This window comes from Erithacus rubecula (genome assembly GCF_903797595.1).
Source record: "Erithacus rubecula genome assembly, chromosome: 9".
In the NCBI taxonomy this organism is placed as follows: domain Eukaryota; kingdom Metazoa; phylum Chordata; class Aves; order Passeriformes; family Muscicapidae; genus Erithacus; species Erithacus rubecula.
The window spans coordinates 21,125,587-21,144,023 of record NC_136660.1 but is presented as its reverse complement, the minus strand read 5'-3'; the positions used below and the strand labels follow the sequence as shown (position 1 = coordinate 21,144,023).

General features: G+C 45.8%; 1 protein-coding gene across 1 annotated transcript in view; it reads right to left on the bottom strand.

The window, feature by feature from the left end:
- Positions 1 to 647: 647 nt before the first annotated feature.
- Positions 648 to 18,437, bottom strand: part of ENTPD1 (ectonucleoside triphosphate diphosphohydrolase 1) — a 29,325-nt gene continuing 11,535 nt past the window's right edge. The window contains exons 2-10 of the mRNA XM_079312644.1: positions 8,603 to 8,736; positions 8,112 to 8,229; positions 6,786 to 6,936; positions 5,810 to 5,969; positions 4,943 to 5,179; positions 4,176 to 4,436; positions 3,085 to 3,204; positions 2,768 to 2,905; positions 648 to 2,623 (exon numbers count right to left, since the gene is read on the bottom strand). Coding sequence (XP_079168770.1) covers positions 2,417 to 2,623; positions 2,768 to 2,905; positions 3,085 to 3,204; positions 4,176 to 4,436; positions 4,943 to 5,179; positions 5,810 to 5,969; positions 6,786 to 6,936; positions 8,112 to 8,229; positions 8,603 to 8,736 — 1,526 coding nt within the window. The 3' untranslated portion in view covers positions 648 to 2,416. The remainder of the gene's footprint in view (positions 2,624 to 2,767; positions 2,906 to 3,084; positions 3,205 to 4,175; positions 4,437 to 4,942; positions 5,180 to 5,809; positions 5,970 to 6,785; positions 6,937 to 8,111; positions 8,230 to 8,602; positions 8,737 to 18,437) is intronic.

Sequence of the window (18,437 nt, the reverse complement as noted above, 5' to 3'; positions counted from 1 at the left end):
GCTTCTCCAGGGCATCTGCTCTGCTGAAGGCTCATGTGGCACGTGATGGGGTGTGCTGCAAATGAGGCTACCTGGGCAGCAGAAGCAGCTCTGATCACACATCTCTCCTGCATGCCTCTCAGCCACAGCCAAAACCTGCAGTTCATTTTTCATCCACCTATCTTTGCTGCAAACAGCAGAAGGAAGACTGCATCCCTAGCTGAATCCTGACATTGCAGTGTGTTTGCAGTTAAACAAAAATTGGTCAATGAACTCACAGCTGGTGAAGGGTCATTTGCAGATTGAACTGGATAATCTGCTTGGGGCAATATTCTTTGAATAATAAGTGTTTCTGTGGAGCCACACAGAAGGAAAATGGCTCATATTGAGAGACAGGGATGTAGGATGTGAGAGAGAGGCTGTTCTGAAATGCAGTGACTGGGAAAAAAGATTGAGCTGTGATAGTCCAGCTGGACTCAAAAGCCTAAAATATTTCTGTTAAGTGAACAGACTTGGACCAGAGATATATGAATGGTGAGCATAGATCAATATATATATTGCCATTGACTCTACTACCTGCTGAAAACTTTGATGTCCACATTTCAGAAAGATGTAAAACTTTTAAGACAAGTGGAATCAAGACTACAAGTGAGGTCAGCAGAGACCACTTTATAGATTGAAAACCAATCTATTTAATATGGTATAATGACAACTTGCAAGCACCAACAAGGAAAAAGGGATTTTAATAGCAGAGTTACTCAGTCTTTCGTAAATGGGCAGAACAAGATCCAGCAGAAGCTAATGCCAGCCAATTCAGAGAAAAATAAGACACAGATTTTTGGAAGAACAATGATCTGCTCAGAGATCTTAGGGTAGATTTTTCCCTTACCTTCAGGTCCTTCAATATATTCGGGCTTCTACTTCCAGGCATGAAGTAGAAGTAACTGGGTGACAATTTCCAGCCTGGACTATGCAGAGGGGCAGACTGGGAGAGCTCTGTGTTTGTGCTTGCCTAAAGGAGAAGGCATTATTGGGGTTGCACATCCTGACCCCCTCCACGCTGCCTACACCTCTGCTTGGGGAAACAGGTCTGTGTTTGCTCTGTCTTCCTCTCTACAGCAACTGCTTTCTTTTTGCCTCCACATTTACAGGTCATTAGGAGAAAACATTTCTGAGATTTTGTGGAAGGTAGACAGGCACCAGTGGTTTCTGAGTGTTTTCACAAAAATGGATTTCTGACTTACCTCTCTTTTTTTTGGACCAAGCAATGGAAATATGGAAGAAAGTGACTCATAAACTCAGTCAGTGGCATTGTCCTGGTTGTGTGCTAGAAGATGGACTGCAGTATGGGCACTCACAAGCCCTGGGTCTTATGGCCATTAGGATAAGCTTGTGTTACGAGGAAAGGCAAACCTTCACTAATTTTGCTGGTGGGAAGAGTGGTTCAATCTGTGCGTGCTCATGCTGGTTAACTGCTGCCAGCTGCCTACAGGAACATTCACTAATAAACACTTTCCCTAGATTGGAGGCTGCTGTGTTATCAGCACACTGGCCCTGGGTTGCTTTAGTGGGTCTATACCTGAGGGCACATTGACCACACCAGAGTCCCTGCAGGCAGAAACAATCACTACTGGCCAAGGAACCTGGGCCAATACAAGCTCTGCCTACAAAAAGCAGCAGTGCCTGGCTGGGAGCTTGTGGCTTGAAGTACCTTAGGGACATGGGAATGGCTCAGTGCAACAGTGAGCCAGCTTTGGTCCAGCAACAACATCAGGAAGACGTGGGAAAAAGGCATTTTGCCACCTTGCAAAAGGAGCTGACAGAGCCCAGCTAAGGGCTGATGACCACAAGCATGCTCAGTTTCTTCATCCTCATCCCTTCTTTTCCCAGAGGGGCATTTGGGAGCCTGACCCACCTTCAGGGGCCAACCAGGTGCAAGAGCTGTGCCAGCTGTAGGGCTGTGAGAGCTCAGGGTGCAGGGAGGGGAGCAGAGGTGTGCTGGTGCAGAAAGGGCTCTCGGGAGCACCTTCAGCAGAGAAGGAGCAGGATCACCCTGTTTGTGAAAGCTCCCAAGAGCTCAGTGGGATGTGTGACCCTGAGATAACTCTTGCAGGAGCACTGGCTCCCAAAGATTGCTGCCACTTTTCTCTTTATAATGCTGTGCACAAGGCAGAAACCAACAAGCAGCAAAGTTTCATTGAATGAAAGTACGACCCATTCAAAGAGGAGACACGAGCTTGTCTGTCCTTGGCAGAGAAGGTGGCGAGCCTGATGTCCCAACATCTGTCAGTGCAAGTGTGATTCAGAAGAAATAAATGCCCTTGTTGTACAGTCAGTAGCTTCAGTGAGAGGGACTCTGCAGTACAGCCTGCTCTGCTGGGGTCTCCTAGCCCTGAGCAGCCAGGATGACATGGCTCCTCTCTCCTTCAGGTTCTTCCTAAACAATCCCCTTCTGCAGGCACTTGGGCTTGTGGAAGAGAAGCCAGGCAAAGAGGAGCACAGACACCAGCACAAGGGAGCACAGCACCATGAGCCCCACGTAGCTGCTGTGGGAGAGAGGGGGCCTGGCTGGCTCCTCTGCAGGGATCATGTTGGTCAGATTCAGCATGTAGCCCAGGGTCCAACCTGCATCACTGCTGCCAATCTGAAACACAAGAGCAGAATTAGTGCTGTGAGGCTGCCTGAGGCTCTGCCTGAGCACTGGCACCCCTGGGGACACAGGGCCAGGCTGTGTGGCATGGGCTGCAGAGAACTGCTGGGGCAGAGCCCACCCCACCAAGAAACACACCTTTCCAAGGAAGTGGATCATTTGCCAGTTATTTTCAGTGAAACCATAGCCATTTTCCAGGAGAGAGAGGATGTAGGCTCCAGAGAAGCAATATTCACTCAGGTATTTTTCTTTGATGTGGTGATATGCTGTCTTCACCTAGGGAAGGAGGCAATCACCAGACTGTTAAACAAACCTTCCCACTGCTCCAGCTTGTGCCAGAGCATCCACTGCAGGTACTGGGGGGATTTCCCCATCTTGCTCTGGAAATTAACCCCAGCCATTTATCCTACAGAAAAGTATCAGCAGCCCAGTCGACTTCAACAAGTACAGCTCACCTCTTGCCAAGGCTGGGCACAGAAGCTCTCAATGGTGCTGGTCACTTTGTTCAGGGCAAGGGGGTTTGGTTCACTGGTCAGGTTCAAAAAGTTCATCACAAAATAGAAAGCAGAAAAAGCCTGAAGGAGAAAGATTCTTTTAATCTGACTAGGCCACAAATCCCACAAAAGAAAATGAATTTATTTATAGATAGGGAATAAGAAGCAACTTCACACACATAAGAGCAGGAATGTTTTCAGGAGTAATGTAATTTTGAGACATATGTTTCAGAGCTGCTGAGAGGTGGAGACAGGAATTATGATATCCTGAGGAGCTCCAGTGAGCTCTCTCCTTTACATGTGCCAGTGGCACACAGGGAACACTGATTGCAATCACAGCCATGATCCCATTTTGGCAGCTGAGATGAGTGTGCAACCAGTATCACCACAAAGAGCAGAAGTGATGGTCTGAAAGGATTGTACATATATACATCATATAATCCAAGGTCTAGAAACCCCATATCTGTCCACAGCCAGTGTCTGATAGGTAGGAGGCAGCTTAGGAACAGGGCAAGATTGAATTAGCAGCTCTCTGGAAAGCCTCACAATTACTGAGCAGCTCTTGCAGCTCTAGGTCTGATGGTCAGCATGGTGTCACACATAAAGTGTGCTCAGAGTGTGCACTGTCTCCTCATCATGACTGGGAAGGAGCCAGGTGAGCCCACTGGTTTCAGTAGCACTCAGACACTGCTGGGTGAATTTCAGATCTGGTTCCACCACTGACCTCAGGAGACAAGGTTTGCAGAAGCAGTGTTCCTGCCTGCACCAGGCTCTCCTGCCTCTGCTGCTGGACATTAAAAAATGATTAAACAAAGCACCCCAAGGAGATGAGTTAGAATGGGAACACTGCAGTCCTGGTAGGCCAGTATGTACTGGGGTAGCTCTTACCTTGTCTGTCCCCACAGCAAATGCAGAACTACTTTTGCAGTTCCAAATAAAAAAAAAAAAAATCTTGTAAATGATTTCCTGCCTCAGTCATGAAGCATTACTCTGAATTCCTGCTCTTCTGACATTCTGGATTACAGAGAGTTGAAGAATGAATGAAGACTCACCCCAAAATCCCCTTGTAATGGAGGTAGGTATATCCCATTGAAGGAGCAACTGCTGTAAGGACAACTGCTTTTGTTGAAGAGTTTCTGGATGTTTTCTCGGCACTTTTGATAGTCCCCCTCTCCCTTTATGTACAGCTGGCTGAAAGGTAATTGCTTTTTCTTGTCTGATGTGCAAGGGTTTTTGAAGAAATCACTAATATTTATAGTCCTCTCATAACCCTTGTGAAAACATGGGTCGGGGAACTCGCTGTTCTCCATGGTCTGAAAGTAAAAATCAATTCAAGCTGTTACACTTTGCTCTAGACCTGGGAAAGGACCACAAGCAAGGGTGGCACTTGTCACAGTACATCACATTCAGGTGACACATCAGGCCAAAGGGCTTAAGGCACTGGCTGTGCAGGGGAAGATGTGGGTACTGCCACAGCCTCCCTGTAGGACCCTGGGCAAATTAAGTTTAATTTGTGAAGCTGTGCTGTTGATTTGGATTTATCAGAGATACTAAAATGTCACCTCCCATGAGTACTTCAGTTAAATGCAGTTCTCTTCCTATGCCATGCCCAAGAACCAAGGCATCTCAAATTGGTGGTGCTTTTAAAAGTATAGACTGTCTCCTCCTTGGGCAGCTCATGCCCAGTCTGTGTGCAGAACAATGACTTTTCCCTAATCCTGACTGAGAGGTGAGCTGGGACACAGCAGCTTTTGCAACACCAGTATCCCAAAGCTGGGAGGGTCCAGGATTGTTCAGTTGCAGGTGTAGATGTACTTGCCTGTAGATCCATGGCCAGTTTCTGTTGCAGAGCCTGGTCCTTGCCATAGCAGAGAAAGCTGTGTGTGTACACTTGGTAATCCTTGCCATACAGACGGAAGTAGAGCTGGTTCTCTGGGGACTCAGAAGAAAGATCCTTTGATACAAAGGTAATCTGTGTGGAGGCTCCTCCAAGGTCTAGTGCTCCTGATGTCTCACTTAAGGATTTCAGGGAGAGTAGAAGCTTTTTCCAGCCAGACTTGGAAAAAAAAAATCAAAGTAAACCAGATATATTGGGCATGGACAGGATTTATTTTGGAGAAATTAAAAATATAAAGAACTATGAGGAGAGAAGCAGAAGCACAGAACACAGGAAACATGGGAAGTCCTTGAGGGGGCATGAGATGAAAGCTGGAACAAGATATAAGAAAAATGCAAGCTTGTAAATACAGAAGATGGATCATGTTCAAGTGTTTGCAGGAGGGCAAAGAATATGAAATCTAATACCATTATTGTGAGAAAAACCAGTCCACTTACTGTTTCAGCTCTCAGAAGATTTATAAGCTCAGCAGGAAAGAACCATAGTCAAACTTTTCAGAAACAGAAATATTTTAGATCAGGAAGTGAGAAAATTATTGAAGAAAATTACCCGAGAAAATTATTGAAGATGCTGGTGTTTTATTTCAGTGCTTGAAGCCTGACTATAGTGATGCTGATACCACTAGGTACCAGCCTGTACACACAGCAACAGCTGAGGCAAGATGTGCAGCCTCCTGATCCCTGTAAATGGCTTACAGGGGGGAGAGTGCCTGTGGCACCTTCTTGCAAGGCAAGACTAACAAAGTGCTGCAAGCCAATGGCTCAAATGTGCTTGCTGTAGATACACTACCTGCTTGAAATTGCCCAGAAGGTAGTTAATGGTGATCCATCCATAGGCTCCTTCTTCCTGACCAGTGATGATTCTGGCACCTTGGAAGTTGAAGGGAGCTGAGCGTAGTGTGTTTCCTACTGAGGACAAGACTTTGTCAGCTGCACTTTCATTCTGCAACCTGGATGAATGGAAGAAAGGATGGAGTAACTCTGGCTGACAGCTCCCTATGTGCTTTATTCTGAGCAGGCAGGCTGCAACTCCCCACCAAGTGTCAGTGATAAGAGATTGGTCATCCATAGGAGTCATCCAGCTCTAACTGGCCGTGGTCCTCTCTGTGACACCTTGGCAGCACAGCTGCCACCAGCTCTGACACTTACAGACCCTCCAGCTGAGAGTGGTAAGTACTTGGAGCAGAGATCAGAGGTCTTGTTCTGTGTCCTGATGGGAATTGCATTATGGAGACTCCTCTTACTATTTACTATCATCATTAGAGAAGAAATCCAGAAGACATCCCTAGGAAGATTTCCCAGGCAATATATACTTAAGATCATTTCCCTGTCCTAGCCAGGAGAGGTCTGAGTTACCCTCACGGAAATCACAAATTAAAGGATGATGTGATTGCAAAATTACCTTAGCCTCTGATGGCCCTCTGTGGGGAGTTGCAACATGTTTGGGCTCAAAAGTCCAGGATTAGGCCTAATACTAGACTGTGGGGTTGTTTGAGCATCCCTTTATCATGGGGCTGTCTAGGCATCAGCTTGGGCACTGCTGATCTCCTGCTGTCTCTGTGCTGCCTGTGGATGCAGGAGATGATGGAGGGCTGGTGTGAGTGGGGAAGCAATGGAAAAGAGGGACTCAGGGCTCAGAGGGGTCAGCAGCAGAGCAGGGTGCCCAGCATTTGGGCACAGTGTGAGCTGGCAGTACTGAGAGGCCCCACTGCACCCCATGGCGATCCCGGTGCAGCTCTGCAGGAGGGGCACCAGCCCTGCAGTACCTGAGGAGCCGCATGCCAGCTGTTGCTCCGAGGTAGACGGGTGTCTCTTTGTGCTGTGCTGAGGGAATCACCTCTTTTGCTTGTTGTAGGCACTGTGCCAGAGAGGGACCTGCCTTCTCTGTGGCATGGGAGTAACCTGAGATCCCAGGGCCTGCAAGAAGTAAAGACACTTCATTGTTCAGACTCCAGGCATAACCCCAGAACGCTGTCATGAGCAGGTGTGTTACAGTATCACAGGCAGCACAATCAGATTCACCCACCCCGTTCCTGAGGAGCTTTAGAAATCCTGCAGCACCAGCTAAGCCCAATGCACATAGTGGTGGTCACAATACCCAGCATCTGCCACCCTTTCTCTGCAAAGCAGGCTAGGAACTAGCAATGAGGGCTGAGACAAGCCATTTCTTTAGCATGCCCTGAATATCTGCAATCTCCTCTCTGAGTCTGCCTGGGTGTACCCTGGATCTGTGCCTGAAAATCCCTGACCCTTCTATGCTGGCTCCTCTGGGGGCAGATGCTGTCATTTGTTTGTGTACTTTATACTCACATGACAACACCGGGTGTCTTGCAGCTATTGTATCTTATGCTAACCCAAGGAAAAAAATCATTGTCCCTCTGCTGTGTGTCCCTTGGTTCCCTGGACTGTGCCAGGACCAGTGGAGCCCCATTTGCTCCAGCTTGCTGTGTGCTCAGTGTGCTGCTCGTGCCGTGGGATGCTGCAGCACTGAGCAGCCATCACAGCAGCTTGGTAACAGTAGGGCTCTCCTAGCACTGCAGAGACCAGAAAAGACCCCAGGCAGGTCTGACAGCACCTCAGAATGCAGAGATCCACGATGGTCTGTGCTGTTCCTCCTTGTGTGCACCCCGGGGCTTCATTTATGCCTTCCTAAACCGTACAGTATCTACACAGCAATTAAATAGGATAAAAAAACTGCCATGTCACGCAGAAGTTGAGCAGCCTTGAGCCACAAGCCCTGTGCATAGCTTGCTCAGAAGCCTTGAAAAAGAGCAAACCATGCTGTCCTCATTGCATTCAACAGCACTTCAGCAAGAGTGCATGCAGACATTTTATTTATTTAAGTACATTCCTTGGTGTAGTTCTTTCCAAAAAGCAATTAATTCCAACCACCCTGAAATCACAGGAAAAAGTGGATCAGTTTTTCTCCCCAGGAAGGTCAGGCGCACACAGCTCCCCATGCGAAGCAGTGAGGTACACATTGTCTCACAGATGTAACACTGTTTCTACTATTGACCTCTTCTAGATTTCTCCTCCCTCACCCTTTTATTACATTATGTCTTCTTCATCCCAGCTCCTTTTTCTCCTCTTACCTTCAACTTTACACACCTCCACCTGCTTCACCACCCCCGTGTCGTTCTCCTTCTCTGCTGGCCACTCGTACACGTAGAGGTTGGTGTGGGATGATCCCGCATCCAGCACGATCCCATACTGCGGGAAAAACAGAGCCCATTGCACACCTGGGCTCCAAACCAGCCCCAGAGTGTGCTGGCCACCCCACACGGGGGCCAGACACACACAGCCCATCTGGGAACGTGTCCCTGCCCTCCTCAGTGCAAAACTCCCGTCCAAGGAAACAGGAGCAGAGAAACCACCAAGTTGGGATGGGTCACTTAAGAGATGATTCCCTGTGAAGCTGGAATTTGTTTTACCACAGGAACAAGATGTCGAGGTGCATGGAGCCAGAAAAAGAGGTTGGCTGAGCCAGAGAAAGAGGTTGGCCAAGCCAGCAAGGGCAGTGACATGTCTGTGAGCACTATGGGCACCTAACCCCCAGCCTGTTCTCCAAGGGTACCAGGAGTACCTTAATGTTCTTCGGAAGGGGCTGGTTTTGGGTCACTGCTACAGCAATTAAAGCAATTACAGCCAAAGTAGAGAGGAATCCCAGGATGAGTAGAATCGTTCTTGTTGAGGACATCTTTGGTTTGGTACCTGTGACTAGAGCAGAAAAAGGATGTTAGTATCCCAGTAGCCCATCTTTCCTCACACCCCAAAGCATGTCTTTTGGCATGTTCCTGTAGTCCCTTTACCCTACAAAGTATCTGCCTTTGCCCACCAGGTTATGAATGGCCTGTGTTTGCAGAATTGGCACAGTGTGGTTATAAATCACACACTTTGCAGAACTTGCACCACTCTAATTCCTTAAATGTTAAAGACATCTTTGGGATAACCTATCTAACAAATTAAGATTTTTGTGGTTTAATATACATGGTTAGCAATGGAATTCTGTAAAAAAGACCACTTATGGCTGATAAAAATAATTCCCAACTAATATGTCACTTGAGCTTTCAGAACCAATATACATATACTTGTACTTTTTAGTGGCTAGCATGATGCTGTCTTTCCTATTTTTCTGCTTTGGATAGTCCTCCATGTATCCCACAGTCAAAACCTCATTTCACAGCTTAACTTATTTTGCAATTTTTTAATAAAATACCATCTTACTACATGGAGCTCTAGAAAAGATACCAGTGTATTTTCCCTATTTATAACTTTGATGTAAATTCAACACTTACAACAAATGAATAGCTCTATATGTGCTCCCACTAAAACATGAAATCCATTTCCACCCACAGTGGTGCTCCATACTCAAAAGCACTGATCATCTGACTGGCATGGGAAATAATTTCTCTTCTCCTTATACACAAATACTCCAAGAGATGTTTAGAAGTACATTACAGGCCATTCAGAATGGCAATAATTCAGTGCAGTCAACCACATCAACTAATGGCACACTGTGAGAAGGTGACTGAACCTGCTCTCCATCTGCATGCCAGAAATTGTGTTCCAGAGGTCTCCAGATCTCCAGACCCAGACCAATGTTCCAAATCCATCCTGGCACTTGATATCATGTGTGCAAATATGAAAAGCATTCGAATTCTGATCAGGGTCAGCTTCTAACTGCTCTGCTTTTATGTGAGATATGGTCACAGGTTCCGGAATTATATAGTGTTACCTGACCTTGCAAATGACCCTAAATCCTCAAGTTATTCTCAGAAGTTGAAGTGAAAAGAGACAACACACCTCTGGAAATCTCTAGCTATAGGCAAGTATCTGTTTCTTACCTTCTTAGAGAAAATGGAACCTAAAAGTGCCAGGAGAGCTGGCTTTGAAGGTGCTGCAGTCAGGCCCATTGGGAATGTACCACTGGCCTGGAGCTCTGCTCCCTCTCCTGTAAATCTGCTGAGGTTAACTGTGAAATCTGGAGCATTGTAACATTTGCACTTTGTGAGTGCCTGCTAGAGGCTCAGCATGCTTGCCAATGTCTCCAAGAATGCAGCTTAAAAAAATAGTGCACATACCAGACCATAGGAAGTAAGAGTGTATTTTATCCAACTCTATTCAAAAATGCCCAGAGCTCAGGGCTTGAAGTGATTAGAAACAGCAGAACACAATGGCTGGAAGACCTTCCTTCGTATTGGAGAGAGTGGTTGGCTCAGGTTATGATAGCACTGAGCATGTCTGTTGAACAAAAATTACTTTAACCCTAGAAAAATTAATTAAAGCAGATGCTATAATGTAAAATTAGCTGTGCAGTATAAAGTTAGTGTGCCTGAAAACTGAAACTGCTGCTGACAGATGCACATCCACATAATTATTGCAACCCTTACTCTGAGATCTTGCCTAGAAGCAGCCATGAATGAATCTGCTATGTGTTTGCTGTCATAGGAGTGAAGGATGTATGACTTTGCACAAGTTCTAAGAGTTTCAGACTTCCTGTTGTGATGGGTATTGTTAGATTTCTGAGTCTTTTCAGCAGCCACACTCTGAAGTGCCAGCACTGGCAGCAGAGCAAGAACATTGTTCTCGCTGTAATGGACTATCCCAATTATGAGCTGCAAATCCCTTGTCTGAAAGCAGAGGCATAATGATAATTGTCTGCATCCTACCTATCCCACCTGTAGCCTGAGATTAATATTTTTTTTGCCAAGGCACATTATTTTCTTAACCCTGAATATGAGTTTTGGCTGAATTCTAGTTCAGTATCGTGAACACTTTTCAGGACTTTGGGGTTTGTGACTTCATTGCTGTATCCCATACCAGACCATCCATCTCTGTGAACTCTAATGCTACCAGAGAGCATTTTATTTTAGTGTTTCATACATGAAAAGGTACAAGGTGATAAGCATTATCCAGAAGGTATTGTAACAAAGTAGTAACCTTTGAAAGAGCACTCAAAGTGTACAACTGAATACTTGACAGACTTGCTTAAAAAAGACAAACTTATTTTTAAAAATCCAAACAAAAACCAAACCAAAAAACAACACTGGCAATCTATCTAGAGGATTCAATGTAGCTAAAATTCACTTGCTGTTTGTTCAGAAAGGTGAGGTATTTCAATAAGTTGTGCACTTGGTTATCTCCATTAGCTCTAGGTGTAATTGCAGGTTCTGCAGGGGATAAGAATTAAGTTAGTCCAGCTTCTTCCAGCTCCTTTGTCACATTCACACTTCTGAGTTTCGTGCAAACCCTTCCCAGTGTCCACCAAGTGGAGCAGTACTTGACTGATTGCCAGGCCCCAGGGTTTTCCTCCACTGGAAGTTTTCCTCAGCTAAAGATTAAGCAGACACGATCTTCTGTCCCCATGCCCAGTCAGAATCCAAGCAGAGACAGATCTCTACTCTTTCGTACTGCCCACTGTGTGCAGTGACTAAAACATCCCTCAGGGCCATAAGTAGGCACAGAAATGATGCTGCTTTTCTGCTCTCAGAGCTGCCTGGTGCTGGAGCCCTGCCCGGCTGTGCGGGCACTGAGCGCTCTCCAGATGCTGGAGCACAGCCCAGCTGCTCAGGCATCTCTTCTGCTTCCAATTTTGGTCTCTTTGCTTTTTGTAGGGGCTATTGCTGGCTCCATCCACTGATGCCCCAAAACATAAACAGATCTAGCATCCTTTCTGTCTCCAAGACAGAGAACTGGGAAGGATGTTGTCAGTCACTCCAGGTAGCAGCAGTTTTGCTGCAGAAACCCTGTTGCTGTGAGTGAATAACCAGGAAGGACCACACCAGCGTGGGAGGCAGCTCTTTGTGAAGGTAAGGAAACAAATATGACTCTTGGGTCTTCCAGAGCTCGAGACAAAAAGGAAATGGCCCCTCCAGCCAACACTACACTAAGTCACTGGCACCTCTGCACGCCAGGAGATGTCACTCACAGCCAAGGCTGCCCACCTCAACTCCCCCCTCACCAAACAAGGCTCAGTAACAAAAGTTAAAAGGAAGCAGGCTGCCAGCTGCTTTTAGACATGCAATATGAAGAGACTAAGGCTGTTTAAGGAGTGATGTTAGGAATGTCAAGCAGAAAAGAGAAGATGCTGTGCATAGACAAAGCCATGCTTGGTTCAGACAAGCTCACAGTGACCCATCATCTCTAATAGATACAAGTATTTTTGTAAGCTCTGACTTCACACAACAGATAATGTTGCTGTTTGATCTTTCATTTGGATGCTCATGCTCAGTCTGTTATAGAAGGGATCACAAGAGGCTGCACTGCAAACCATCCCTTCTTCCACTGCACAAGTGCCACACTGACAGAGACAATTCCCACCATCACATTTATCTTCTCAGCACTCCTCTCTGTGGTCAGAAATGTTCCTTTTTTCAGCCTAAATTTATTTATTGTCAGCCTATTATCTCTGCCTGTCTTCCACTTCTATCTCACAACTCTACAATGCCCAGTCAGTCCTTAGAAAATTTATTCTCTTAGTGAATTTGTAAGAAATTATCCTTTCTGGATTTTTTTCTTTTCCAGGCTTTTCTGTCTACCTGAATAGTCCAGCATCACTTCTTTGCATGTATAATTACTTGCTTATATTTTTCTTGAGCATTCTGACCAGAGCTTCAAGGAGATTTGCCTTGCACAGCAGTGAACCCCTTCCACAGGAGATGATGCAGTCCCAGACTAGATGAAGTGAGGTGGGGACTCATAGCACCTCAGAAACATGGTCATCCACCATCACAGCCTGTGCTAAGTCAACCCAGCACCTCTCATGCAATCTCAGCAAACCCACCCAGCAGAGAGGGGCTCTGGAAATGCAGTCTGTGCACATTTTCTAACTGCAGGAGTTTGTGTCTGTGGAGTTCTGCTGTCATGATGGTAGGGAAAGGGCATGGGAGCAGTCAGTGCTGCTGTTCAACACAGAGGAGAGACACACACATCATCCTCCTGGTGAGTGAAAATGAGATTTCAGTAGTCATGAAGTTTTTCAGGCTAAATTGCCCCAAATTATCTCACTGATTACTTGGTGGGGTTGCTGAACTTGCAGGGTTCAGGGTTTGATGCACATTACACAAAAGACACTCCTGTCTTCACACTCACCACAACCAAAATCTGAGTGCATAAATACTCAGAAGAGCCACGCTGCTTCATTTATCAACCCTTTAAGGAAATTTTCCCTGCCCCCAATGGACTTCTTACTCATTCTTCATCTGCCTTTTCCATTTAAACATGCTTGTATCCAAGTTATCTAGGAAGACTTTGCTGCGAAGTAATGTAAAACACCTGTTTCAGGCTAGCATATTGCAAAATTCTTTTTTTGGCTGTCAAGAGGCTCAGGTTAATCTTAGAATTTACATACAAGCACATATATGGTAAGTCAGTGGTTTTGGTTTAAGGGGCTTTATTTCAAAATATCAGGAAAAGACTCGGCATGTTGAAATTAGAATTCAAGCTTCAGATCAGGATTTTACATCACTTTTTATAACTGTTACATGAAACAGTGTGGGAGACTCAGTTCAAGTTTTAATTAATCATATGACAAAGACTGTGGCCTAAGTACTGGTCTGATCTCTGCTCCTCCTTGTAGTGCTATGTAGAATAATAAATACACATTTACTGGGTTATATTTTTCCAGATGAAATACTTGTAAGTGCTGAAGTACAAACATTGGAGTGTCAGCGAAACTGATAATCCAAACAGTATAATGGGTTTTTTGGATGCTGTCTCTCAGAGACATTTGATACTGAAATCATGCCTGTCTGAAAACCCCCAGACTTCTATGAATTTAGGCTACACAGCTTGGCAGCTTGAACTGGCCCCTGTGCACACACACCTGTGCATTAGTGAGCTTGAAAATAAAGAGTGTGCCTGTATCTGAGGTATCACCAAGCTGGGAGCAAAGCACACTGACACATAGGACTGGAATTGAAAATACATTTGACAAACTGGTAAGAGCCTGGTGGAAACATCTAACTCACTTAAAAGCAAATATGACATTGAGGTAAGAGCCATCACCCAAAGACAGTGTGGTGAGCAATCTGTTAAGCAGCTTTTCCAGAGAAAATACTACTGCAGCTATAGCAGTTTAAAATAACCATTCCTTCCATCTAAAGCTGGTAAATCCTCCTGTGAGGTTCTATGACCAATTTTGGACACTGCTTTTCAGGAAAGACGTAGACCACTTGGAGAAACTCCAGAAGAGAACAAGAAAGATCAAACCTAAAAGCTCGACTTGCGAGGAAAGACTGAAGGAATGGAATTCTTAAGTTTGCAAAATAGAAGAGTAAAGAAGGCTCATTAGCTATCTTCAGACAAATGACATTTCTATCTGCCAGAACTGGTGTAGCCAATCCTGTATTTTCTCCCAGCTCTGTTTCCTTGGTTAGAAGGAGGGGACTCAGCACAGAGGGGACACTGCACTCATGAGCTGACTTTAGGCAGCAAAGCCAAAGCAGTGCATCTGCTCTCCCTGTGGATACAGATGCAGCTGTACAGAGGTGCTCCCTCCTTTGCCCAACAGAGCTCCAGGTTTTGTTCAGACATAATTCAGCCACAGCCACCCTGCTGTATGCTGTCCATGTGTGCAGCACTGCTCAGCCTGGCAGCACCTCACCCTTCACTGCCTGTAATGCTGTGGCTGGGATACAACCCTGGGAAATGACACAGGACACATTCAATGAACCCTCTTTTCCTGGAAAAAAGAAAAGCACGTGGAAATCCTGGAGAGCTGCTGAGGCTGCAGGCAGCAAAAGCCGACAATAGTGGCAAGAGATGGATACAAAGGAGGAGGCAGCACACAGACCCTTCCCTCCCCTCCACAGCTGCCCCAGCACAGAGGGGCTTTGTGCTCAGACAGCCCCCTGGCCCTGTGGCACGGAGTTACTGCTGGAGAGGTGATGGCCAGGGGCTCTGGCCACGAGCCCCAGTGGCCCAGAGTGCCACACCAGCAAGTGCCCCATTCACTGGCTCACAAAGCAGCTCCCCTGCCAGAGACCTGCCCAGGGTGCAGAGCTGGGCATGGTGCTCAGCCTCCCTGCCTCTCTGCAAGGCACCCACACCCCTCCCACCCAGCCCATCTCCCTGGTGTCATACACTGCCCACACCAACTCTCCCAATGCCTGCTCATTAAATAATCTCTCTGCAGGAAGATACTTTTCTGACTTGCATCACAGCAATCAGACCAAGACCCTCAATATTCTTAAAACCAGCAAGTGGGAGGATGCTGCTGATGTAATGACCTTTAGATAGTTATTTTTCACATTTATATGCTGTTTACTGGACTTTTAATCCTGTATCCTACTTGTACTCATACTAATTTCTTGACGATTATCACGTTGAAGTGGTTTTTCAAATCTGAAAAGAATACTGTTGTCAGTTGCATCAGTTTCCTGTCAGGAAACCTCTGGTATTAATTTTCTACTAACCATCAAAGCTATATTTTAACTAGAGAAGATTTATTGTCACTACACACAAAGCTTGAAGTTTCATCAGAAAATATCCGGTGAGTTCAAGGGGGCTTCCCCTCCTCCCCTGTTTACCAGCCAAATTACTGCCTGAATATGCTTGACTATCACATGATGTAAAGGCATTTTTCTGTCTTTTTGGGGAAAAAATAGAGATGCATCAAGCCTTGACACCTTTAATTTTTGTCATTATTGATACTTTGAATACACAGACTTGCAATGGCACAACAGTGCTGCCACTTGTGCTCAAGATCCTTACATTCTTCTTTCTCCTCTTAACTCTCTGGTCATGATTTTTTCTTTATGCTTCTTTGGACCATCTTTTACACTTTCCAACTTTAAATTTGCTCTAGTTTTATTTTCATTTTTTTTGTCTCTGAATATGCACCTTTAGGAGATTTTATTATTTTCAAATTAATGTAACTTTCAACAGTTGGATTATGGTTTTTGTGGAGTGAATGGGCTGCTTCTTATTAGCATTCCCATTTCCACATTTTAAATACTCTGCTGATTCAGCTCAAGTGTTTTTTATTTTGTGATGTTACTTCTTTTAAGAGCTACTAGACATTGTTGACACAGAGTAAGTGTGCATTACTTTTATAATAATTCAAAATTCTCTTAGAAATTTCTCTTTTTCTCTTGAGACTGAGGTCAACATACATTTGTCTTGAGCTGGAAATAATCATTGCAAATTGTGAGATGGTGACTCTCAGTTCTGAGAAATTCCCTTGTCTTTCGCTAATATCCACCATCATATCAGCTTTTCTTGTCCCTGTATATAGAGCCATGCCCTTCCCTCTCTCCAGCACCCTGGCTGGTGAGGGGCACTAACCTTCAGTGCCTTGGTGTCTTGCTCCCAGCCCTGCCCCAGGCAGCTATTGTGTACAACTATTTAATTGTTGTTGCTGCTGAAGACAGCAGGACCACTGCCTGCACTGGAAGATGGGTGATGTGAGTCACATCACCAACCCAGCACGACCCACCCTTTCCTGTGTCCCACCACCACCCACACATGAGGGGGATGTACATGCTATCATAGAAAAAAGAGAGGAAACAGCCTCCAGAACAAACACTCCCCCCTTCTACACCACGTTGGGCCAGCAATTTCAGAAACTTCCTGGAGAACAAAAAGTCCTGAGATCTGGAAATGCTGCAACGCCCCACAGGAGGTTCTGATGGGCAATGACCGTGGAGGAAAGACATCCAAAAGCCCAATCTCCCACAGCTTGCTCTGCACCCAGCATGATTTGAGTCCCAGTGGTCCAAATACAGCCCCTGCAGTCACCAGATTTCCTGTGTGCCCTCTCCACTGACAACCTTTCCTACCTTGGAGGGGCTGAGGCCACCAAGCCTCTCACCACACCTCAAGGATGTTTTGTCTGAATTGCAGATTTCTGGGATCACCCTGTGTGTTGAATAACATTACTGCTTTCAGGGGCTCACTTCCTTGCTTTCCAAAATAAACAGCACAGCTGCCCAAAATGCCACATGTCAGCAAGTTGACCTGCTGCCTGTGCTGCCCGATGATTTCTGCACAGAAAAGCAGCCAGCACTTCTCCTGAAGTTTCACTTCCCATTCAGGACCAAAAACCATTGGAGACTGATCAGAGACACACAAAAACTGTTCCAAGCTGGTGCAGCATCAGCAGCACTGGCAGGCCCCTGGGGTGATGCCCATTCCACAGCAGTGCCACATGTGAGTGCCTAAGCTGCAGTGCCTGACTGTGCCTGGGATCTGCCCATACCCAGGCTGTGCCACCCCTTAATGCTGTGATTTCCAGCACATCTATTTGCTGCCTTACACAGGAGCATTTCTCAGTCCTATAAGGTACACAGTGCGTTTTTCCTCCCTTAAGAGGCATAGCATCCATTTGCAGCAGAGAACACTGTAGGCACCTTCACTTTAGCTAATCCTAGCAGATGAAGCAAAGATCCCTTGTTTTTCAGGCAGGGCAGCAGCCCTGCTGCCTCCTTTCAGCAGGCCAGGGTAAGGGCTGCATGCATTAAATACGATAGCACTGTGCTTTAACCCTTCCCAACTCACCCCTTTGCCTCCAGCTGTCAGCACTGCATCTCAATTCCTCGTTGCAGAGCACAGGACTAGTAACAGCTGGAATAATTTCTTTCTCTTGCTGAGGAGCACATCCACTCTCTAGGCCTTGTGGAAAAATATACTGATTTCTCAGAGGTCAGCTTTAATAACTAGGATTCCCACAAACCATGAGGAGAATTCCGCTCATGATATTTGGCATGAATATAATTCTCTGTTCCTCATGCTGCTACAATTTCCATTTCAAATAGCAGGAAACAAATCACCCTGTGGTATTTTTAGTGACAACCAATGGTCAGGAGCATGGGATCAAAGGCTATTGCGGGGCACAGGCCTTGACAAAGTTCCTGACCATAAGAGAAGAAATATGTCTTGGAAGTTACAAAGGTAATTAGGTAAATATGAATCCAAATTTTCATGGTCAGGGGAGCACTTTGAAAAGGCTGGAGCCTCACGCTGACATGTAACAAAACAGCAAAGGAGTTTTGCTGGATGAATGGGCTGGCACAGGATGCTATTAATCTCTAAAATTCTGATTGCTAATTACTAGGATGTGCAGTAAATCCTGAGAGAAGAATTAGGCTCAGGAAAAGAAACCCATTTATAATCAAGCCATAGTTTGGCCTTCAGTTTGTGCATCTCCATTAATCTTCCCTCTCCCCCCACTATTCTTGCCTCAAATATTTCAAAATATAAACACATGAAATATTTTGGACAAGGCAGAGTGGGTTTGGGGGGCAGTCACAGCAGCCCACACTTCTGCCCAGCGTGTCTTTCTGAGCCCATAACAGGTCTGCTGCTTCCCTGGGGCCACTGTGTTTCCCAGCCTCTTTCAGCACCATTCCCCCTCTGGCCTGGGATGGGAGGTCAAGCTCAAGCCAGAGCCAAGATTCCAGCCACAGGGTCTCCAGCCC